Source organism: Anser brachyrhynchus (genome assembly GCF_964034855.1).
Source record: "Anser brachyrhynchus genome assembly, chromosome: 4".
Taxonomy (NCBI): Eukaryota; Metazoa; Chordata; class Aves; order Anseriformes; family Anatidae; genus Anser; species Anser brachyrhynchus.
In genome coordinates, this window is record NC_137698.1 from 47,441,542 (window position 1) to 47,465,720 (window position 24,179).

General features: G+C 45.3%; 1 protein-coding gene across 6 annotated transcripts in view; it reads left to right on the top strand.

Annotated features, from left to right (window-relative positions):
- The window catches only part of AFF1 (ALF transcription elongation factor 1), a 105,465-nt gene that overhangs the window by 76,732 nt on the left and 4,554 nt on the right, over window positions 1-24,179 (top strand). For 3 of the 6 annotated variants that reach the window (XM_080591682.1, XM_080591683.1, XM_080591680.1), the window contains 16 exons: window positions 857-943; window positions 1,717-1,753; window positions 2,138-2,189; window positions 8,332-8,386; window positions 8,518-8,555; window positions 9,910-10,072; window positions 12,401-13,318; window positions 15,450-15,547; window positions 17,480-17,729; window positions 18,770-18,861; window positions 19,843-19,906; window positions 20,742-20,878; window positions 21,537-21,608; window positions 22,192-22,285; window positions 22,382-22,425; window positions 23,731-23,960. In XM_080591682.1, coding sequence (XP_080447808.1) covers window positions 857-943; window positions 1,717-1,753; window positions 2,138-2,189; window positions 8,332-8,386; window positions 8,518-8,555; window positions 9,910-10,072; window positions 12,401-13,318; window positions 15,450-15,547; window positions 17,480-17,729; window positions 18,770-18,861; window positions 19,843-19,906; window positions 20,742-20,878; window positions 21,537-21,608; window positions 22,192-22,285; window positions 22,382-22,425; window positions 23,731-23,960 — 2,431 coding nt within the window. The remainder of the gene's footprint in view (window positions 1-856; window positions 944-1,716; window positions 1,754-2,137; window positions 2,190-8,331; window positions 8,387-8,517; window positions 8,556-9,909; window positions 10,073-12,400; window positions 13,319-15,449; window positions 15,548-17,479; window positions 17,730-18,769; window positions 18,862-19,842; window positions 19,907-20,741; window positions 20,879-21,536; window positions 21,609-22,191; window positions 22,286-22,381; window positions 22,426-23,730; window positions 23,961-24,179) is intronic. The other 3 variants (XM_080591681.1, XM_080591685.1, XM_080591684.1) reach the window with 3 other exon arrangements.

Below are 24,179 nucleotides of genomic sequence, written 5' to 3' on the forward strand. Positions count from 1 at the left end.
CCCTGCTTCTAGAGTCAAAGGTAGCCACATGGAGTCACTTCCCTATAAATTTTCATGTTTTATGCTATTCCTAATTGATAAGGGAACTGGAGCCACTTCTGAGCTTTTGTGCCTTGACGAAAACAGGCGCCCCAAAATTACAGCCCGGTAGAGATGTTCACACCACAGTCGGTGTATTTGGTGCACACGGTACAGCCATATAGTTTGCAGGCACCTTCTCCATACATTTCTTTCCAGTCCTCAGGCAAGCCACGTGTGGTGCATGTCTGTCTCGAGATGCGTTCAGCACGAGCACAGTTCCTACCTCTGTAAATCGAGTCCAGCGCCAGTGTTGTGTTAGCCCCGGCTGGAGGCAGAGCTGCTGCTCTGTGCCAGGCGTTCTGAGCACGTCGACGGCGGTGCCAGCCGAGCACGTGCATTGAGGCTGGTCCTACCCAGCCAGCCCTGTCCCATGGTGCGCTGCCCCTGCTCTGCTCGCACATGTGCTGTCACCGAGCCCAGTCTGCACTCTGAAAAAGCCCACAGCTACTCATGTGCAGGTTTTGTTTGCTTTTCCTTTTATTAACTGTTAGCTGTAATGCCGAGGCCAGATGCTGCAAACGCAGTAGGTGCTTAGCTCTGCAAGCTGCGCTGAGATGGCTGCTGCTTGGGCAATGCAAATGTGCTTGCAGAGAGGGGCAAGTGCTCACCACAGGGCAGATGCTGCATCCCAAGGATGGTTTCTCACTGCGGTGCTGTCTCCACGGTCTGCAGTCCAGCCTACAAGGACTTTAGGTAGATACGAGTCTTAAGCTTAAAACTTCACTGCAAGTATCAGCAAAAATACCCTAATCCACTTTTCTCCATCTCTTTCCAGGAAATGACCCACTCATGGCCACCTCCTCTGACAGCTATTCATACACCTAGTACGGCAGAGCCCTCAAAATTTCCATTTCCAACAAAGGTAAAACAGCCTCTTTTTGTCAGACCTTTTGATATATTAAAGACAGCTTTCCAGCTTGCATGTGTATTCATCTAATTTTTGACCCCATCCCTTTCTTAGGTAAAGGCTGTGAGGAGAGATTATCTTTTGAAGCAATCAGATAAACGAAAGCACAGTGGATCTCACATTACATAACTGCTGCGTGAAATGCATAATTTTACTGAGAATTAGATCAGATGGTGCTTACGAGTAATTATTTCTGAGTGAGCTATGTGGTAGTGTGATTATCTTTTACCTTTTTTTTTTTAGCAAGCTTTATATTTTTAGAATTGTAAGATGTTTGAGCCAGAGAGAAGGGTGAATGAATGCTGTTTAGATGACATAGATGTTTGTTCGAATTGTGGACTCCAAATGTGACTACTTTGCAGAAACATTTTAAGCATCTCCTCTCTGTTGCAGCACAAAAAAGTTTTAACCTTTACTTTCAAGAAAAATATTTGTTGGCTGCATTAAACAGAAATATTTGGCAGCTCTGTCAAAATTTTCTATATTCCTTCAAAAAGGCACATACTGCTAGTTTTCCAGCAGCACATTTTTGGTGGCAGTAGCACATCATGTTAGTGCTAAACTACGTCAGAGCAACCTAAACTCTTAGACAGTTCAAAGGCAAGCTGTGGTTAAGTTGACTTTTATTACAATAAGTTACACGTTGAAAACACATCACCAACATGCAGCTATTGAGAGAGAGCTGGTGTATTTTATTCTCAACTTTTCGCTTTGTCCTTTCTTTGCAGGAATCACAGCATGTTGGATCTGTAGCACAGAATCAGAGTAAGTAGAAATCCAAAGAATACACAGCAATGTCTGTATGAGCTCACAGATAACTTTGTGTGTTGTGTGCGAGAGATTGATGAGAATATCAAATGTTTACATTGATTAAGGAGCACAATTTCCTGGGCTTGGTTGAACACTGAAGAATTTAGATAATGCCTCAGAGATTGTGTACGTTCCTTACTTGGAAAGTAAAGCAGCAGTTCAGCAGAGAACAAACAGTGTTTTGTTAGGAAATCCCACTTAGGATGATGAATAATCTCACTGGCAAGGAATTACATCCTGGAAGAGAGTGACTTTCTAATTGTGACACCCAGAGACTGTAGGGTAAAATACAGTTCATGTGAGGCAAGTAAAAAGAACTGATTTGTTTTTGATTTGCAGAACAGTATGACGCACCTTCAAAAACGTTGCCTAGTTCTCAACCAAGAACATCGTAAGTAACCAGACTCAGTTCCCATGCTCTACTGTGCAGTTACTTAAAAGAATCTGTAATGAATTAAAAAATGCCTTACTTGAAGTTTCTGAAGATTAAAGTTTATTAGTTCAGTTTTTCTCTGAAAATTCCAATGGAGGGAACTTACAGCCACAGCAATATTGCTGTTTCATGTTTATCATTACTGTATTAAAAAAAAAAAACACAAACACAAAACCACACAACTATTAATATACCAAGTGGAGGGGGTTTTGCTCTGTTAATCTGTGGCTACTTAATACGTTGTCACACAGTGTGTGTGTATTAATAATGCATTAAACTGACATAAATTAGAAACAAACTGAATCTGATCCATTTAGCATACCATTTTGAATTTGTGAAGGTTAGTAAAGCTATGCTTACAAAATTTGTGAAAACTTGCACATCTTATAGAAATCATGGGGTATAATTTTTTTCAGTTGTCCAAGGGAAAGTTCGTGAGAAGTGTTGTTCTTCAATTTTTTTAAAAATTTTATTTAAACCCTCCACCCCTCCAAAAAAAAAAACTACCTTCATATGAAGTTTCTAAAAACCTCAACTTACATTATCTAATCAAGTTAGCAAGGTGCAAAGTGGGGTCCTGTATATTTTTTTAATATTATTTACATATTTCTTTTGTCTCTTTGTGTCTCTTCTTTCCCCTATTATTTTATGGTTTCTCTGAGAAGGCTTCTCAGAATTGGAGTCCCAGATCTTTGTGCATAATCTTGGCAACAGTTTTACAAAGGCAGGGAAGGAATGCCAGCTAATACTTGTATTGCTTCAATATCAAGTTGTAAGTTGGTGGGAAAGATCCATAATGGCAATAAAAAAAACAACTTGGCAGCGTCCTGGTAGGTTCAAGTGGTTGTCTATTAATTAGGTTAATCACAGGAATTTCTTGAAAGTAGTTTTGTGTGGGCTGACTTTGAGTCTTTCGGGATTAACCTGGCCAGATGGCAGCGTTGATGGGTTCTGAGCCTTGAATAATAGAAACCTTTCCACATCCAGGAGGCTAAGTGGTCTGTGTGCGAGTCAATTGCCCAGGCATTAAATGCCTGTCAGCTCAGTGATAAAGAGCTCGTTTTACTTCACACTGTATCCTTCCATGGAAGGCTGCAAACTGCAGACTACAAAGCTTACACCTTTTTTTTTTTTTAGTTTATAATAAATAATTCAATTAAAATAAAAACCTGGGAAGGGCACAAGCAAGAGGCTCTCCTCCTCAGCTGAATTGCAAGATTTTGTGTTCAGGCTTTTCATTCGAGCCTTCCTGACCTGACCAGTCTCCAAAGGACAGCCAGAACCTTCCTGCTGCTGGTTTCTGGTAGCATCTCACTGAGCCTCTGCGTTTAGGGATTTCATATGAACTAAGACAAACACAAGCCCTCTGGGACCAGCTGAGCGGAAGGCACAAGGCAGCTCAAGCCAGGGACCCCGTCCCTGGGCGTTGGTTGCCTTCACGGGCTGGTCCTCCTCGAGGGTAAAGGGAACCTCGGTTTGCTGATGTCCATCAGTGAATGTCTTTCCCTTCGTGGTGATTTTTATTAGCATCTTGGAGCCAGCGCTCACTTACCGTGGCCATACATCGACAGAGGCAGTTGAAGGCAGAGGAACAGAGCAGCTTAGGTTGACATCCTAAATGGACTGAACCGAGGTTTACCTGAGGACTTGCCCTGCGTTTTCCCCTTGAAGTGATGCATCCCTTCTTTTTGTCTCCTTTTTTTCTCCTTTGCCAAACAGGGCTTTCTTTGCTCTTCAGAAGCCACGTGACCCTCAGAAAACTCGGCTGCCGATAGTAGCTCGTGTTACCAACTGTGGCTGGCTGAACACAAACAGCATTTGTGTTGCTTAATTAGAGGTTGAAATCCCTGGGCATCTGTGTGCCCAAATTAAGCATCCAGCTTCCCCGAGCAGGCACAGGTTCCCAGGTGGCTTTCCTTCTTGGATGCAGCCCCCAGGTCAGCTCCTGGCTGTGCTGGAATGGGAGCAACCCTCCTGCTCACGGGGGAGATGCCGACCTCTGCCTCCGCAATGCATCTTCAGCACAGCCAGCAGAGAGGGGCCAGCCCATGCCTTCAGTGGAGCTGCTGGGCAAGCTGCGCTGATTTTAGCGCCACTCATCTCACGAAAAGAGCTCTTTATAAATAGATTCACAGGGATATTGATGATGTGTGCATAAGTGGCAGGTCCTGCAAATGAAAACTCAGCATCTTTTAAGTGCTGAGCTAATTAAAGTATAAAGATTATTAGGGCAGATTTATCTTCTTTAAGTAGGCTATTTAACAATTTGTTGAAACCTTGTTTTGGGGAAAGTGGCTTTGTCTAGCCATGCAAAAGTGTGACTCATATAAAATTTTCATGTTCCTCCTTGATACTAAATTGAATTTAAGTGGTAGCAATGTTCTTCCTTGATCCTAAATTGAAGTTAAGTGGTTGCAATGTTCTCGCACTCTGTGCTTTACTTACCAGCAGCTCAGGTGAAAAAGGCAGTTCTTTTGAGTAGAAACAGTTAAATCAGATTTAAAGGACAATCTAGGTAGCATTGCCTAGTGTATCCTTTAGCCTCTAAAGGAAATGCATCTGTAGGCCAGAGTGCTTAAGGTAAAACAAAACAAAACCCAGGAAAAACTTCCAGGACATTTTCACATCCCTGGAAGTGTGTTTAAATTGCAGGGCAGACCAGCTTTGGCTCCAGCTGAAGCCAGTGTGCGCACGTTGCTGTGGGCTGCATGCCGTTTGCCTTCAGTAGGAGATGGAGGGGGGGTTGTTTGCCACATCAGTGTCTCGTAGCACTTCCCTCCAGTGTTTACTCTAAAAGCAGAGGCTCCAGGTGGTGTCCACAGGGAATGTGTGTGAGGAAATGAGGTGTTGGAGGCTGGGAGATGGAAGAGGACAGCCACGAGGGAATGGCGAAGTCAAAATGCCTGAACAAAGAAAACACGTAGCTCTGCGAAGGTGACAGCAGGCAGAGCCCTTATGGCACCAAGAGCCTTTTCTGCATCAGTGTGAGGTAACGCGGGGCAGTGGGGCTGGTAACTCCTCGGGAGGCAGTGCTGTGCAGGAGGGGTGGGCCCTGCTGGTGGGCACCGGAGGCCTCTGGGCGCCATCCTGCTCCAGGTACAAGAGCGTGGGTCCCAACCCTAGTCTTTAGTAAACTCTGACTCAGATGTGTGTCACGTAGAAACATACCCTTCTGAAGCCAATTTTTTTTCTGTGAACTGTACGCTAGCAGCCCCGTGAACGTGTTTCAACAAAAGACCTCGTAACTGGAAAAATAACGTCAGCAGCAACGAATTACACTGCTGGTGCTGCAGTGGGAGTAGCTAGTCTGAGTTTGGGAAAAGGGAAGGCAGGAGAACTCAATTTGTCTCTTATTACTTGGACACCCTGACCTTCTTAACCTAACTCATTTTTACATTCTGTCCTGAGGTTTGAGGGGTTTATAACTTGAAAATAAAATGCATGAAGAAGAGATGCTGTCTCATCAGAGTCAGCAGTTGGGGTCCAGAGCTGCCAACCCTGGTGTCTTGGGAAGGAAACTGTACCAAAGTATACATCTTGCCAAAATGAGAATGTACCCTAGGATAGCAAATTTTTACTAGATTCAAAGATGTAAATAAAAAGATAAGAAGGATTAGATAAAAAAACTTTTTTTTAACAGGGAGGAAAACATTCCCATTTCCTCATCTTCCAAACCAAGAGCCTGAAAGTGTAACAAACAGCAAGCACATGGGAAACGGAAATGGCCCCTCACCCAAACCCCATACAGGAAAAAAGAAAAAAAGAAAAAGAAAGGAAAAAAAATCAAACCTGGCAACATCCCTAGTAAGAGATTAATTTGGATGGCCGAAGTTTTTCAGCTTAATAGTGCAAGCAGATGGGATGACAGCAATGTATGAAGACAGCAGTTCAGACATGCAATGTGTAATTCAGTAAGAGAGCCTGCCACAGTATTGGAGTGTTGTTTTGCAAAGAGACTGGAGGTCTGGGGTTTTCTCATTAGTGGATATTCAGCTTCAGGCAACAAGTTCTGATTTTCATAGTGAGGATGTACAGCACTGCATGAAGAGAAGTTAATTCTGGAGGGCAGTATGCTCGGTTTTCAGTCGCACAAGTATTAGAATCTCAACTTGCTTGTAAACCAAAATAAAAGTGTTTGGTTTTAGGCATTTGAAATTGTCTTTTCAAGGGACTTCAGCAGTAGTGTTTTGATGTTCCTTTTCTTAGAGGCATCCACAGTAAAATATATATTATTAGGAAATGACGTGTAAAAGCAGCAAAGCTGTTGGAAGAGATGTCTCCGTTGTGAATGCTGTGAAAGGCTCAGAGCAACTCGCCCTTGAGTACGCAGTGGTTGAGATGGCGAAGCCTCACCAACGATCTCCTTCCCCATAGCTCAGTGCTTGTCGCCCAGCACCAGCGTGAGGAGGCACCTGTGTCAAGGACCTGTCTTCCTTGCTAAAAATAGCAGACGGGGCCATGGGTGTGTTAGCATGTTCAGGCTGTCCTGCCGAACTGATGCGCTGTCATTGCTGGTATGTGGCTGTAGGGGGGTGTGGAGTTTCCCGGAGGGCTCCCGGCTGATTTCGACATCTCGCTTGCTCCAGCTGGGGTTGAGGTGCCCTAGAAAGCGAGTGGTTGACCTTCAGTGTGAGCAGAAAGGCTTTCAAGTAGCAGGAAATCACTGACTGCGCTTCCCGTGGTTTTATGTACAGGGCTGGGTTCCCTCCTCAAATGGTGGAAGCAGAGGATTTGTTCCTGGTACTAAAAGGAAACATAAAACAGGCAACAACAGAAACAAACCTTGAGAATAATTGCTGGAGTCTGTTCTCTCTTCGTTCTGAATGTGCAATTTCCATTAGAGCTAATAGAAGTGACGTAGCTTTCTGTTTGAAGGAAAGATACAGTCTTTCCTTTGAATTATGGTGCTTTAATCTGGTGCTGGGAAAGGTTGAAAGGTACTGAGATAATGCCTAAGTTATTGTTTGACCCTAATCCTCAGTTACTGACTGCTGAAATAGATTTTATCTGTTGACTGACAGGTCAATTGCTCTGAAATTTTCTTTTGGACTTGAGATTCATTGCTTGCGGTTTGTGGACTCGTTCGGTGTGAGAACATTGCTAGCTTTGACACTAAACATGGTCTTGTGTCAATGAAGGCATCTCTTTGCCTATTGACTGCTTTGGTCTAAGTATAAGGTGACTTGAGTTAGTGGGGATAATAAATAGGAGCTCTCTAGGCTGAGCAGTCTCCAGGCAGGCCCGAGGTTTGAATCCCCGTACTTCTAAAGCAATAAGAGATTCGCCTTTCTGCTTTCTGGCTTTTTTTTAGGATGCCTACGTGGCTGCCAAAGGGGGGGAATGACAGTTCAGGAGAACGTGGGGTCTCTGCCCACAAATCCCTCTCCTCCAGCCTTTTGAGGACCCCAATTTCATACAGGACGGGGAAATTGGAAGCAGCAGGTACCACCTGCAGACTTAGGACTGAATGGTGCATCTGGAAACACTCGCAGGCAGCCCACTGTCTGCTCTAGCAATGCTAGAACAGGACTTGTGCCTCACCACTCAGGAACTGCTTTGGGTATGTGAATCCCCAGTGTTAGGGCTCTCGCTGTGCAGAGTAGGAATAGGAGCTTGGCTTGACCTTGGCCTCTGCTTAGGTATGTGTGTGTGATGGGAGATTTGAGCAGCAAAAAGAGGAGCTTTGTGTCAGGAGAAGTATTTGCAGCCCACAAAGAGCAGGACATGTGAACGTGCGCATCTTGTGGTGTTTTCTGCCCCTTGGGGAGCTAGTGCCAGCTAAAAGCTTGCCCGTCTCTTGCTGTACCAGGACTGGACTTGTTCCAGCAGTTGTCTGCAGATGGCAGCCAGTGGTACTGACCCTGTGTTGCAAAGTGCCCTGAGGTCAGGTGGAAGGCACACTGAAAGGCCTAGGCTGTGTGTTTCCATTTTGTTGTTCATTCAGGTAACGAGAGGATTTAGCAGATTGAGCATGCCAAATGTTAAAAGGCCTTGGGGAGGTCCGTTTGTTTTGGAAAGTGCAAACCAAGTCTTTTTTCAGTGTCTGCTGCTTGAAAACGTGTCTGCCCTGGCTGATGTGTATCTTCTGGTTGTCTTTCAGAATGCTCCAGGACGACCTGCAGCTCAGTGATAGTGAAGACAGTGGTGACGACCAAGTCAGTTTTAGATGTTTTATACCCTACGCCCACAGACATCCCGTTAAATCATCGCGACGTGTTGCGTTGCTCTGAGCTCCTTAAGCTAACCTTTCCTCCCCCTCTCCTCTTTGTTTTTGTGAACAAAACAGGTTGTTGAAAAGCCACCTTCTTCACTTGCTCCTCCAAGGTACAGGTTTGTTCCCAAACTGCTAGGTAGACAGATAAGGAGGAAAAAAAGAATTGTTTATTTTATATGAGGGTAGGTGGGAAAGGGTCCCTCATTTCTGTCATAGATGCAAGCTTTGGTTTCTAGCTGCCTGAAGCCAAATTGGCTTTAGTTGTGTGAGGTTTTACAGAAAGCTTCAACTAGAAAGCAGTCCAGGCATGCTAGATTTTGCCTTTGAACCAGAATTGTATTTCCCCATCTGTTCCCTTCCGTTCTCCTCTTCCACACCATCACATTATTTGGAGAGCACACTGGAGATGATGGGATTTTCAGTTGTAATAGTGATGGCTAAGGTATGAGTGCAGCTGTAGTTCGGAAGGAAGCCAGAAGCAGCCAAGTAGGTGAAGAAGAAATTTGCTGAGGCTGCTTCAGCCCCTCCTGATAGGGCAACTTAGAAGCAGTATTCAAGGTTGACTGAAAAGCCACATACCTGGATTAGAAGCAGAAAGGTGGAGAAACCCCAGCAAGAGAGCACCTATGTACCTTTCTGGCTTGATGTGTGTGCTCTTCAAGCACTGGTGACAGTCTACAAAGTCAGGCTTGCACAAGGGCATATCGATTTCTTGGCATGACCGACTGTCTCTGCAGGCTCTTGAAACAGTATGTTCTTGCAATATCAGTCTGCATCAGCAAGGAGCTTGCCTCCACATCATACAAATGCATTTAAGCTGACATGGGAAACAGTTTTCAGAGTCAGAAGTCAATGTTTTGACTTCTTTAGTTGGTTTCAGAACAAAAAGGTATGCCTCAGCTCCATCCACTCCCATTGTCAGCAGGGCTGGGGCAAAGCACTTGTGAGCAGGGATGGGTTTTGCAAAAAATGTTGCTGTTTGGGGCTGTTCACAAAACAGCTGCAGCACCTCAAGCAAGTAACATGGGTGAAGAAGTGAGAACCTGCTTTCCCCCTTTTTGTGAAGGGGGAAAATAAAAACAGAGAAACCATCCGGGCATGTACGTTTCCGTCTTGTTAGTCTTTATTAGGCATCTTTTCTGCTGAGTGTTGGGACTTTCAGAATAGCATTTGTCGCTTTTTTTTTTTTTAAAGCCTTTTGTTGGCTAAATGCGGCTTTGTACTCTTGCAGTGACATCCTGCTTGTATAGTTATGGCTGGGTTGGAATTGAAGGTTTTATTATTTCCAGAGGTTTTTTTATTCCGGTGCTTTATCTTGGAGTATGGCAGTGTATTCTTTTGGCCTTGTCCCCTTTCCTTCCAGTGCCAAAACTTTAAGTTTTATTTCTGAATGCTTCCATATCAATATAGTAAGTAACCTTGACGCGTGCTGCTTTCTAATTTTATCTCCTGGTGGCCTTGCAGTGCCCTGCAGTCCAAGCCCGAGAGCGTGGCATCAGCACATTCCAGCAGCCCAGAGTCAGGGAGCACCAGTGACTCAGACAGCTCTTCAGACTCGGAGACGGAGAGCAGCTCGAGTGACAGTGAAGCCAACGACCCTGACCCTCCGAGAGTGTCAGCTCCTGAGGTGAATGCACGTGAACTGTAGGGGCTGCTTAATGCAGGCTCTCTGCTGGCTGAACGCAGTCAGACAGGGGACCTGAAATACCATCATCCTTCAGGTGTCCTGTTGGCATCTTTGCTGCATCATCAAGCTTCACTTGCCCTTTGCTTCTTTGCAGGAGTTTGTCAATGAAATAACCTGTAGTAATAGCATAAATTAGACTTTGAAGTGCCTGACCCTTGCCTTTTGGCGTCATTGGCTAGCACTCCTGGAGGAACTGGTGCCTTTACTGATGAGGCACAAGCAAGGCACAGGTGGGAACTGCAGCTTGTCCTCAGTGCTTGGGGCCCACCTCTGCCCGTGCAGCTCTTCAGGGTGCTGAGGCTGTCAGCTGCTTCAGGGTGAGCCCAATTCCCTGACATGCTCCGGGAAGCTGCCACTGCCCCTCTGCAGCTCCTGCGCATGAGTGACAGACTTGGCTTCTCCCAGCTGAAGTGATCAGGCCTGCAGGAAGGGCTGGAATGTGCTTAGACTTGCTTCTGTTGAGTTTGGCTCACATAGTGCTGCACTGGCGTTTCTGAGGCTTTTATTGGGAAAAGCAGGCAAACAGAGCTTAGTGCCTCAAAGTTGCATAATAATTGAGACCATGCAGCTTTTAAAAATCTGCTACAAATGTACTCGTGTCCTGCGGTTTAAAACAGGTCCTCCAGCTCACAAAACATTCTTGGGCCAGCAGGAAGTGCAGGGTTATATCTGATGGACCACAGCTTATATAAACCAGTCCACTGACAGCTTTGAGATAATTCTCACAAAGCCCAGAAACCTTGTCATTTATTCCTTTTGATCTCCCTAGCCTTAGCTTTCCTTTCTTTTACCTTAGAAGCACATTAACAGGGAGAATTTTGCGTGCAGAAGCTTTGAAAAGACCTGTCTTCTGATCTCACATCTAACACGCTTCACTCTGCAGCAGTTCACTCACAGACTTTGCCTTGTGCTATGTGAGAAACAGATATTATACTTACCTTCTTACACCAAATCATGCCTGCTTTATACTGAAAATATACTGTATTACAGTGTTGTTTTCACTCTAGTGAAGTCCTAGTTATCGTGGATTGACCATTTCCCCCCCTTTTTATTCAGTAAACTGTTCATTTTACACAAGGAGTCAAGTGGTGCACATGCTCTGTGTTTTTTATATCCAGCTCCTCACATAAAAGCAAAGACTTTAGGAACCATACGCAGTATTTGCTTATTATTATTTATTTTTTTAATATTGTCTCTTACTATCATTTGTGATTGGGAAGTTTAAAATGTGATAAAACCAAGTCCATTTTATAAACCAACTTTCTAAATGGAGTCACCCAGACACAGCTGAAGACACGTCTTCTTTGTCAACATGTTGTACGTCGCAAAGAAGGGTAGAGTCTGGGTGGAGAAGAAAATGCCAGCAGAAGGGATTAATTAGTCCTGGAAAGCCTTTCATGTGCTAGGGCTTCTCTTTTCTGAGAAGTGCTGTGGCTGTCCTCAGAAGAGAGTTGTGGCTGGGGAGGATTGGTGAGGGCACAAGCGTAGCTGTGCTCTGATGGTGCCCAGATCGCAAGTGACACATTTGAGCAATGCTGAAAATTAAGCGGCATTTTCAGAATGGGCCCTAGAGAATTGTGCCCCTAATTTGCAGCTTCAGATGTCTGTTTTTACAGCTGGCTGGTTAAGTTTTCTCCTGATACGTCAGACTTCTGTTTTGATTAGGCAGGGCTTCTCTTAACTATGTTACGTATCTGACTGATTGCAGAGGCCCTCAGTAGTCAGTCGTAGCTCATGCCTTGGTTGACCCAGGGGGACGCGAGTGTTGGATTGTGTAGGCAGAGGACTTGGAAGAAACTGAGCTTGATGTGTAAATTCTTTTGGTAACTGCTTAAGCCAAGGGAGCCTGCCAACCTACCTGTCAGACTTCAGCGAGATGTGACAGCTGGGACAGCTCTTGGTCCATCTTGTGCAGATTACTTTGTAAATGCATTGTGAGGATGGCACCTACTTTGTTTTCACAGTTGGTACTTGTCTGACTGTACAAAGACGTTGGGTAGTGGCACAGAGCAAACCAAGCAGGGGTTTTCAGGCGTATCTCTTACTGCACGACAGGCAGGGCTAGCAGAGATCCAGGAAAGCTGTACCACGTGGTTGGTCCTGTGCTTGTGAATTAAATGTTGATGTGTATGTACTAGAGCGTCCCCACTTTGTCATGGTCTTTCATCTTTAACAGTAAGGGGAAATTTTACTGGGTTCTGATAATGTGTGTTAGGATTGAGATAAAGGCGTCAGTCTTGCATCCTTCCTTTCTCTATTTGTCTGCAGCCTGACCCACCAACTTCAAACAAGTGGCAGCTTGACAACTGGCTCACCAAGGTGAACCCTCCAGCAGTGCCAGCAGAGAGCCCCAGAGAAACTGCCCACACAGATGGACATGAGGAGGACAAGGAGCCAGGACAGCATATTGACAGCGATTCCTCCCACGAGCACGCTGAGCCGAGGGAGCCTCAATACAAGAGCTCTGTCCGAGCAGCCAGGGCTTCTCAGGATGCTCACCTTCCGACCAAACGCAACTGCCAGAAGTCTCCCGTGTGCGCTGAGGAGCCCTCGCAGAGGCAGACTGTTGGTATCAAAAGGCCCAGCAAGCCTCCAGTGCACGAGGGGCCCAAGGGAGGCCTGAAGGTGGAGAGCGAACCTGGTCCTTACGAGGTTAGAGACCAGTCTTCCAGAGACAAGCCAAAAGTAAAAACGAAAGGGAGGCCAAAATCCAGCGACCGAAAAGAACTGAAACCCAGGCTGCAAGAGCCCCCCGAGAGCAGAAAGCACAAGAACTCCCATCAGGCCAGCGCCAAAGCCCTGCTGGACCCCAAGCCCCCGAGGGACATTGTGGTGGGCAGTACCCAGGAGCACCTCACTCTCAGCCCCCTCTCTCAGGGCCAGGGCACGACTCCCACCAGGACTAGCGGCCACAGGCCTGCTGCTGTGCTCAGAGAGGACTTCGACAAGGAGAAGCTTCCCTTGTGTGTCAAGGAGAAGAAGTTGCTGTCACCAGTGAGGGACGTGCACGTCCCTCACAGCCTCATGGTTAAAATTGATCTCCCGCTGCTGTCAAGAGTTCCCCAGCTCCCCGGGAAAGGCGGTCACCAGAAGAGAGTGGAGGCAAAGGAGTTCCCTGGTGCAAGGGGGCAGGATGTGGAGAGGAAAAACACGGACACTCCTGACAAGTCCTTCAAAAAGAGGAAGGTGAGAGGTGGAGGTGGAGGTGAAGGTGGGTTTGTGCAAGGACCGCAGTGATGTGTAGGGAGTTGTGGAGCTGTTTGAAAATCCCGTGCTTGGAGTTTGTTTCTGCTTCATAGGGTCAGATTGGGCTCATTGTCCTTCTCATACCATGGTGTTTCCAAACTTTTAAAGGGAAGATGTGTCAAAAACTATTCACAGATGTTTCTTATTGGTCAAAAATCCACTGCTGAGCAAATAAAAAGCCCTGCAAGCTGTCTAACAAATGCTTTGGTGTTTTCAAAGAATTCTTGCTGTTACATCTTGCTTGCAGCCTCAGTCCGAGTAGCGTGGCCTTTTCCTGTCTAGAGTTGTGGGTTTCTGGGAAACAATTGTGATGGCTGGCTTACGCAGAGAGAGAACAAATTCTGCGGCTGTGAACTGTGTGATTTCCAGGGGTGATGCCAGCAGCTACATGCCTTTTGCTTTTCCCTAAATGCAGACTTTGAACTAAACCACTGCTAATAACAACCATCACTAAACCCTCCTGTGCGTCTCAGTGCTTGGATGAATACATCGAAAAAGCCTCTGATTTCTCCTGGAGCTGCTGTGGCACTGGCAGAGATGCTGATGCTCACAAGATGCACGTCTCCAGTAAGGGGCTTTCCAGGGATCCCTTTGCAGAGTCCTGCAGCAGGAGTAGTTGCTTTCATTTGAATTCCTTCGCTTGGTTTGTTCACAAGTGTTTTTTTGAAAGCTGCCTCCCAAAGCAGGCTGTGAATATACTCACAGCCAGCTGGTTCACCTGCACAGCAAGTTAGCTGCAGGACTTGCAATGAACAGGCCTGCTGCATGTATTCATCGCTGCCTATGTATCTTTTTGGTCCCTCCTCAAGGAGTAGGTGGCTTAGCAGGTGGGGTGAATAACTGTGGGTTTGGGGTGGGTTTCATTTACACTTGTCACCCTGTGAGCTTCCCATGGTTACATGGGAGAACCGAGAAGAGCAGGGAAGTGGTGAAGAAACATGGGAGGAACAAGCAGTCCCTGTCCTGCAGAGCAGCAGGAGGAAGGTAGACAGGCAGTAAATAGGCAGTAAATCTCTCACTGCTCCTGTTGTTCTCCCTGAGACCCGAGAGAGGAGCTATTCCACACCGGGCATCCTGTGCCCTGCAGCCTAAGCATTGCACAGCTGGAAAACCCATCGCAGAGCCTCGCCACCCGCGCTAGGTCAGCGTGCCTGTGGTGGCTCAGGCTTTAACCCAGACAGCTTCTTTCTGCAGCAGCATGAAGCTCAATCTGACAAGCAGTGTGAGAACTTAACCCGTGCACCTGCTGGAGCCATGCTCTGGAGGCTCAGAGGTGGACTTCGTGCCATGCACAACCCGCAGAGCTCCCATCGCGCTGAGGTTAACCTGCATTTGCCCCTGAAGGCAGATGCAAAGTCCTGGGATGCTTTGGGCTAGCACCAGGCACTCCATGGGTAGTGCTGGCTGAAGAGCTCCTTTTGTTTTGCATTTCCTTGTCTTATAATGAATTATTCTGAAGGTTTTCTGTTCAGGTGAGACGATAATTTGGTACTGCATGCTTTGTATCGTAAGATCTGTGGAGTGTGCTTAAAAAGTGTCATTTATTATCCCTCTGCCTCAGTGGTTCCTGCTGTTCAGTGTATAGGCAGCAAATTTAATTGACACTTCAAAATTTCATGCTATACTTGATTCTTGCTAGTAAAACATCTTGACTACATCCATGTGTAGTCTAGATCTCCAATGAATGCTTTTTTTCCCTTCCCTTAGACAAAAACAAACAAGCGAACAAAAAAGTATCACAAAACACTAGGAGAAGAAAACCAACACCCAGAACAGATCATGAAATGCTTCAGCTATAGAAGTACGTTTGTTTCAGACTGTTGGCAAGGAGAGGTTTAGGCAGTTCATCCCCTCCACTACAAAATAATTATTCTAACCAGAAGAAGTAGATAAAATGTCATGTTAGGATACTTGTCGTTGAGCCTGAAATCAACTGTGCTCTGGTTTTCCACTTTGTCAGTTCCAATCTCTTTTCTTTTTTTAACATGAAGCCATCAAATGTAGCTGTGTTGGTCTGTACTGTACATGAACTTCCTAAATCTGAGTGATTTTTTTGTTTTGTTTTTGTTAGAGGGACATGGAGAAGGAGATTGATAGGAAGAAAATGAAATCAGACAAAGAAACAAAATCATTGCAGTCTTCAACTAACAAAGACTCCGCTAAACAGAAGTGAGTATACAGCGGTGGGATAGCAGAAACTGAGCCTTTCTTTTAAAGCTTAAAGCAAGGAACTGTACCTTTTATTCTTCTTGTGAGTTTGTTTAACATAATGTGCTTTCTGAAACTTAATCTGCTGCAAATTTGTCTGTATGTCCTGACACCAGCCATGTGGCTATGAGAGTGTAATTTATTTGCCTCTTTATTTGTTGCAGATGTGCAATTATACTTGGTGTCATTGATCTTCCTCTGCCTTTATAATGCAGAATGTTCATGTTCTTGTTATTCAAGCACAAGGTGACGTTGTAGTGCCTGTTTCCCCTTCCATACTTGTATTATGCTGCTGTAAAACCATTGAATGTGGTGGTATTTGTCCTGATTTCTAGCAGCTGAGAAGGAATGAAGAGTTGACCATTTTCAACACAAACTTGTCCATCCTGCAGTTCAGAGTGCTGTGTGCTCTGGTCCATCCATTACACATTTTCCCCTTCTTGGTTTCTGCTGTCTTACTTGTTTTTGGGGCTGTAATGCTCATGGTCCAGAAAACAGATCTGTGTATGTAGGTGAGGATAGATAGGGAGCATTTCCCTTTTCCACTAAATGCAGCTCGTGCGACTGAACAAACGCACACCCAGGGTGCCTTTGGAATCGTGACCCTGTCTCAAATTTCAGGTGGCCCTTACAGCCAGAAAATTCTCATCTCACAGAGCAAGTGAGACAGACTTAGAGAACTGAAACGTCAGGACTGGGGTTTAGCCAGGTGAAGGGACTTTGCAGCCCTGCTAATAATGGAAGGGTTTTGAATCCAGGGTTCGTACCTCCCCTTTTCTCAGAGCAAACCAGCGCCCCTTCTAGCCATGTGGTGACCTTTAGAGCGGGAAGAATTGGATCCTTTTTTGTGGGGAGAGAGCTCCAGGGTCAGGTCAGGGATGCAGGTTAACTTGGCTGGAGGTTGGGAAGGAGGTTGGGGCTGCTGCTCTGCTCCCTGTAAAAGGCCCTCTCTGGAGGATCGTGCTGCACGAGGTGGCACAGTTAAGAAGGGAGAGCTGAGCAAGCTGCTCAACTTCACACTTCTCACTGCGTTTCATTTTGTTTCTTCCTCTCCTGACTTTGCAGCTGGAGGGTTGGCATTCACTGCTCTAGACATTTTGTGCATTCTTGGAAACTGAGGAGCTGAAGGAAAATGAAATAAAAAAGGGTAGTTGCAAAACAAGGTTTAGTGCTATTGGGTGCTGCCTATAACTGCTGGAGTTCCCTGGTAATCCTAACCCCAGATGATCAGAAATTTGCCACAGAGTTATTAAATATGATCAGCTCTGCCATTTAAAAGCACAGCCTTTAAAGTCTCTGTCCCTCATATCCTCCCAACTCGTATGTGTTGTCTAGTTTAGCTGGCAAGTCCCAAAGGAACAACTCAGTTTAATTCTGTCAAAGCACGCACAGGATCAAGTGTCAGGGCAAGTATCCTTGACTGTAAAAGATATCTTCTACCGTAACGGGGGGAGAGGGGCAGCGCTGTGCATCACTTGCCATGTTGGGTGAAGTGTCCCGGGGATTTTACTTGCTGGAATTACCTCTCCCCCTTTTTCAGTGAAAAGGTGCTGTGTTGGAGGGGTGTCATTTTTGCAACATTCTGACATTCTGGTTGCAAGTCTTTCCTCCAAGAATAAGCCCTGGGGCTTATTCCTACTTCAAAAGCAACTTGCTTGTGCGTTGTTGACAGCTGAACATGTGGGATCTAATGCACTGTGAAGTCCCTGAGGTTTCATTTTGCTTTTGCAAGATTCTTTGTTAACAAGTCAGTTCACATTTCCAGAGAAATTTGAACAGAATTGGTACACAATGTATTTAAGTTTTCTGATTGTTTTTTCTGTTAAAAAAAAATCCCTATATTATATAGACATTGTATTCATGCCAATTGCAAAATTCATTTCCCATCTCTAGAGCACCAAAAGCATCATTTGAGACCCAGAAGAAAGATCTCCTGCTACCCCCACCACTGCCACCCATGTCTCCCTTACATTCTGCACCAAAGTCAACCAAGATGGCCCAAAAGAGACCCAGGAGTGAGAACGGCCAGCTGCCTGCCACAGAAAACAACACTGCCAGGGACTCAAGCAGCCACAAGGATCCTTTGTCTGCCAAGCACAAGAAGGTGGAGAGAAAGCACCCTGAACAGGTGAAGGGCAACAAAGTAGGTATCCATTACTGCTGGCGTATCCTGTGACCCGTGGGTACTGTGTGATTTGCTTTAGAAACCTTCCCTTAGGATATTGAACAAAAAGAAGGGTAAGCCAGCCACTAGAGAAAGCTCTTTGAAGCATATTTGCCCCTTCGGTGGCTATCTGTGACCCTATCTTGCTAGCCCTAATGCCCGTGCTGTAATATCTCAGGTCAATTTCCATCTTCTGTTTTATTTTAATCTTACTTGTGAAACACAATGAGAAGCTGTGACCATGTAAAAATTAAAGGCAAGAGAATTGTGTTTATGCCAGGACCTGGTTCTGACTGTAGGCAACTGCGAGTATAATACAATAGGTGTGAAAATAAGTGTGTTTACAAAAGGTAAAAAAAAAAAAAAAGTTCATTCTTGAAAATAAGCAACCTTTGGTTTTACCTGTAACCTTCACTATGAGCTTTCATAGTTTGCTTACAAAATTATTGTTAATGATTCTTGCAGCTTAATCTTTGCATTATTGGGTTATAAAATTCAATTATGTTGCCATTTACAAGTGCCTGGATGTTTGTGGTCTGGGACTTTGATGTGTGTGCACATTAATGGAGACTGTCTGTGCTGGCTTCTAACTGCTTTCTTTTTCCTGATGTTGTAGATAGCAATACAGAGTCAGCAACTGCTGTGTGGTTGAACTAGAGTAAGTGTGAATAGGTAGTACTAGTTCCTGCCTTTTCTAGTGGCCGTGAAAAATGTGCTCCTAGCGTCCTTGCTGCTCTCTTAGCCATTGTGCAAGGAAACCTGCTGCCTAATTTCTGCATGCTCAGGGAAAATCTGAATAGTATTAACCCTCACCAGCAGTCTAGCGAGAAGCCAGGTTTTCATTTCCAGTATTGGAGTGGGGACTGGGGAAGAAAGAAAGAAGAAAGCGGGGAGCCTGGAGAAGTATACTATGTCTCAGACAAATAAACATTTTCTCTTTAAATTTAGGAAAGCTGTGCTTTAGAACACTTTTAGATGGATGTCTCTAACCAGCTTTATCTCGCTCTGTGATTTTTCAGGGATCTGCAGGGGATGTCACGAATCCTTTCCCAGTGCCTTCTTTGCCAAATGGTACCTCCAAGCCAAGGAGACCTCAAGTCAAGTTTGAAAAGTAAGTGTGTGTTTTGTGCTCCTCATCTGTTCGTTCTGAAGACACTGGGCTTCTGCTCCATATTGAGCACTGCTTTTGTGAGAGAGAGAGATAGAGGACCTGCCCCGTCCTTCTCACCTCTGGGACTTCCCCACCCGCCACAAAGCAAAGCTCCCTCCTCTCACCAGCTCTTGTTTTGAGGGAGCTGGTGTAGACGCAGGTACTTCTTAACTCAGAGACAATCCCCCTCTGCAAGGCCATGTCTCTTGTGCCTGCCTGCAAGGGATGGGTGCTGGTTTGTCTGATTCCTGACAGGTGGTAGACTTGTCTGTGACAAGGTGCTGTGCAGGAGACTGATGTCTCTGAGAAGACGTGATTCCTTTCTGGCTCATTGTGTTAGTGCTCAGGTGGCTCCATGCCATTTGCGTGGTGAACAGATTATTCCCGCACTCAGAATCATGCCTGGTCCTGCTTTATCATCAGTTAGGAGACTGGGACCTGCAGCAGCCTTGGTGACCCCATCCCTTGTAAGCACCTACCTGGAACGCAAGTTCTTGTGCTCTGAGATGAGTGCATCGTGTTGCAAGGTGTGCTGTATGCTTCAGACAAAATATGGGGGTGTTGTGATTGAGGAATGACAGGCAATCACATGACTACTATTTTTACATGGAAGTGAAGAAGTAAGCTTGTACTCACAGAAGACTAACTTCCTATTATTATTTTATGTCCAAATATAAATTTTACCTGGTTTTCTATCATATCCTTAAATAGTCTTAAAAAAAAATCAACTTCTTTTCATACCATTTTGTTTGTGCATTCAGCAGCTGTGTATTTACGAACAGGCAGATAACACTGATTTAGTGATTATCATAACTCTAACGTGCGTTTGGTAACAGTACCAGGTTGTACTGGAGTCACAGCATCCTCTAGATAAGGTAAAATCAATACTTACACTACGCTTTTTTTCTTGTGTCTTTTCTCCTCTGTCTGCCCCCAATTCAGACAGCATTCAATGGAATATCACATAGAAGAGGCCAAGAGGCTGAAGCACAAAGCTGATGCAATGGTAAGCCTGGGACCTCTGCTAGAAAAGTCCAGCGGCTCTTGCACGGGGATCTGATAGCTGCAGGCACGTGATCAGGTTGTGTTGGCTCATGTCACTTCCACCTAACGGAGTATGTGCTTAGTCATACGTGGAGAGGCTGTTTTCATTTGCCTAATTTTCAGGCACTTCCCTTTGTATAAACACACTTAGAGATTATGCCTGGAGAATAGGAATCGAAATGGGCTTGGAGGTTAGCAGGCCTCTGCTTTGCAGAGCTATCACTCTGTCTTGGGAAGATGGCTCAGAGAGTTGGTTTTACAGCAGTTCTCTCTGAAATATCAAGATTCTGATGATGATTGTGTTGCTGGTGAACAAAACTTGAAAGTGCCCTTTGCTGGCTGTCTCAGATGCGTGCAGTTTAACAGCATGCATGGTTAAACTACGTTTTTTTTTGCTAGATATGGCTCAGTCAGGTAATGTATGTTTGCCACTTGCCGTTCCCCTGTGAAAATAAAGTGGGGAAAGTAATAGAGTGGGAAAACCCCACCTGCCTCGCATGAGGCCTGCCCCCAGTGCCAGCCAAGAGTATCCAAAGAATGTGAAGAAAATAAATTATCAGAGAAAATCACTTGGCTGTGTCAGAGCATAAGGTGGAGACCCAGGTAGCCAGAGCACACAGAGCTGATGACTAGGACTACGTTAGGGACCCTGAGGAGAACCCTTTTGTTATCACCTGGAGGTTTGACGTGATTTTTTTTTTTTATTCAAATACTGCCTATTTAGGAGGAGAAAAGGAATTCAGGTAGAGAGAAATAGTATTTTCCGTAGTCTGAAAATGGGATTTTTTTCCCAACAGACCGACAAGACTGGAAAGGCCTTTCAGTACCTTGATGCTGCCCTTTCCTTCATTGAATATGGGATTGCCATGGAATCAGATGCATCAGCACCAAAATCTGCTTACAGCATATTCGCCGACACGATAGATCTCATCAAGTAAGTGGTTTTGGAACCGTGACGGTTAGGCAGTATGTTTGGAGGAGAGTGGTTGGTTGTGTCATTTGTTTGCAACCAGGATGGCTCTGGATGCCTGTGAAGCTGATTGAGACAGCTGCCTGTTATTTTTTGTAGTAGGCTTCAAACTTACTTTTAAAAATGTCATTGCTCTATGGTTTTGACAGACTGTATTTCCACAATGCTGTTGTTGTTTTGCTTTCAAAAAGGAGATTTGCCCTTTTTTTTTTTTTTTAAACCTTCCAAAAAGAAAGAATTCCACCAAGATGTCTATCCTGGCCAGAAACACTGGAATTAATATTTCACCCTCAGTTCAGGGGGACCCTAGGTCTGTGGTGGCTCCCTGGGGAGGCACTTAGTTGTACATGTGCGCATGTTGCCCATTAATCAGTCTAAGAGGAGAGGAGAGGAGGTCCTGTGAGGGGCTACATCTATTCCTACTATGGGTGACACAAGGCATTTTCAGACAAAGTTGTCTGCTCAAAATCATACCAAGCACTCAGTGCCAGCACCAAGGATTCAGGTCAAGTTTCCTGGTTTTTGGACCAATGTTTAAGCTGGTGGTATGTGCTAGTTTTTCGTGAACAGTGGGACTTAAGAGCCTTGACGACTGATATGATTGTTATTTTTGTTTCCTTAGATTCATAATGACATTAAAACCCTTTACGGACACCTCAGCATCTTCACATGAAAAAATCTTTGCTGTGTTATGGTGCGTAATGTTTTCTCTGTGACTTCATAGTCTGTTCCTAGATCTGGTATAGTGAAAGCCCTGTTGCTGTCGGGGCAAAGGAATGAGTGAAATGGGAATCAGAGTTCTGCAAGGGAAAAAGCAATATAAAAGCCAGAGCAAACTGGAACATCTCTGAAGTGAGCCAGAATACCTAAAGGGACCACATGTGGAAGGCACCGGCTCTAAAATTTGATCTGATGGTAACTTGAGAGCACATAAGGACTTTCACCTCAGGTGGAAGAATGTGATGTGCCTGCCCACGTTTTGGCCATGTTGAACAGAGCTGAGGTGCTGCTGGACAGGGGCACGTTCAGCCCATGACATCCGTAAGAGGCTGGGCACCCATTTCTTTAAAACGTGGCCCTTCCTCTTTTTTCTTCTGTTGTGTGATTTTTTTTCACTGAGTCTTCGTTTCTGAGATGAGCAGGACAGGAGAAATCCTGAGGTCTCTTGAATTTGCAGAGAGGCTGATGGGTGCCTGCCCCATCCCACATGGTGGATTGCTGGCGAGCCAGCAGCAGTGGGCACAGGTGCTGACTCTTGGGTTTCTTTCTGTTCACAGCATGCGCTGCCAGTCCCTCCTGCACATGGCAATGTTTCGTTACAAAAAGGACACTGCAATAAAGTATTCCAGGATCCTGAATGACCACTTCAAGGTAGGGCACGTGTATTGCCAAGCTGCCAGTTGAACAGCTGTAGCTGTTACTGGTGTGGGCCAACAAAACTAACAAGAACTCTCTTCCTTGCTGCAGAGTTCTTCCAGAGTAACACAAGCACCTTCTCCATGTGTTGCAAGGTAAGATGTAGAAATATGGGTCTTGTGGTGCGTCCATGAAGGTGTAAGCGAAAACAGTAGCAGGGATCTTTGAGATGCTAGCCGCATTTGAGAGCGACTGACTCTGCCCTGCCACCTGAAATCGTTTTGTTACAGGGTGCAAGTATGTTTCTGCTCTCTTATTCTCCATCTTCTGCATCGGAGAGGGATTTTTTTCGCTATGAGATCCAGAGGGTTAGCACCTATCATGCAGAGTAGTTTTCCACCAGAGGAGCAGGGAGAGTAATGTCACTGAGCTGCTCTCAGAGCCCCTGGTGTTCTCATCCTTCCTTTGGATGTCAGAGATCCCTAAGACCTGCTGGGACACCATCCCCTCTCCCTGGCTACTGACCAGTGGGATTATGCCTTTACCATGTGGCAGCCTCACTTTAAAGTGGTATTTCCATATTTTTCTCCGATTTAGCTGCTGATTAAGAAAAAGAAACACATTTTCTGACTTCTGATTTATTGAACATCTTGTCATTCTTATGTATTTGCTGCAGAGTTCTTTTATATGTAGCAGCAAAAGTAAAAGGAAAGCTGTCATATAAGAGCGTTTGGCCCAAAGCCCAGCACACTGGGCCTGCTTTTTAGCAGCGCTAGGAGTTTTACTGTGTTTTGCAGTAACGGTGTGTGGCAAATAGATGCTCAGCTCTGCATCTGTTCCATTTAAACTCTGTGGTTGAGAGGCTTGTTTGGTCTGAAATTCCAGTTATTCTTATGCCACCTTGTGCAGTACAGCTGACCAGTATGTAAATAGTCTCCCAGGAGCAGTGGTGGAGGCTGTCTGTACAAGTAACTTATAACTAGATTGGGTGAAGCAGTGGGAAGCAATGATGGGGGTGAAGCCAGCAGGCAGCTGAGCTGGCCACATTGAGCTTCTCCAGGTCTGCAAGTAAAGGACTAGCTGCCAGAAAGCTCCAGTCCCCATAAGCGGGGGACAACATAAGCATGCCTGAAGTCGTTAGGTAAAAACACTTGGATTACCTGGTGAAGGCTTCCACAAATAGGTGTGGATTTTGGAAGGTGGATGGGCGATGCTTTTGGGTGTCTGATCCCTTGTTTCTTTTGTCCCAAGAGGAGTGCTTGGAGTTGGGGATCACTTGAAAAACCTTGGCCTTGCACCTGAAGGATAATTATGTCCTCTCTAGCTGAACACTTCTCAGTTTTCAACACTCACTCCGTAGCACAGGCCCAAATGGCATGGGATAGCTCCTGGTATGAGCCTTGTGGTAAGACATTTGTTGCTGAAGGTAACATTCATGGTGGTGTTTCTTTCTCCTGCAGAAGCACAGGCATGCCTTCTCCTCTTTCTCCAATGCCCTCTCCTGCTGGATCCATGAGTTCTCAGCCAGGATCAAATGCTAGCAATTGTGGTGGCAACAGCATTAGCTCTTCAGTCACCATCCCTTATAATATCCCAAGCATCACCTCTTCATATGTCAACATCACTTCCTATATCCTCTATGCGTATGATATTTGGGAACAGGCTGATGCACTGGCCAGGAAGAATAAGGGTAAGGTTTTTTCCCTTTGGCTTTTCTGTCTTGCACGTTGTGTTTATCTGCATGTGCCTGCTTAAATCCTAACGCTCGGTGTAGCAAACACCATGCCTACAGATCAAAGCCTCAAATATGTGGAAATAGACATCTGTGGTGTATTGGCTGGTTTTAGGCAGAGATACTTGCTGGCAATGTGTTGGTGAGTGTTCCAAATTAAAAGTACTTCTCAGTAGC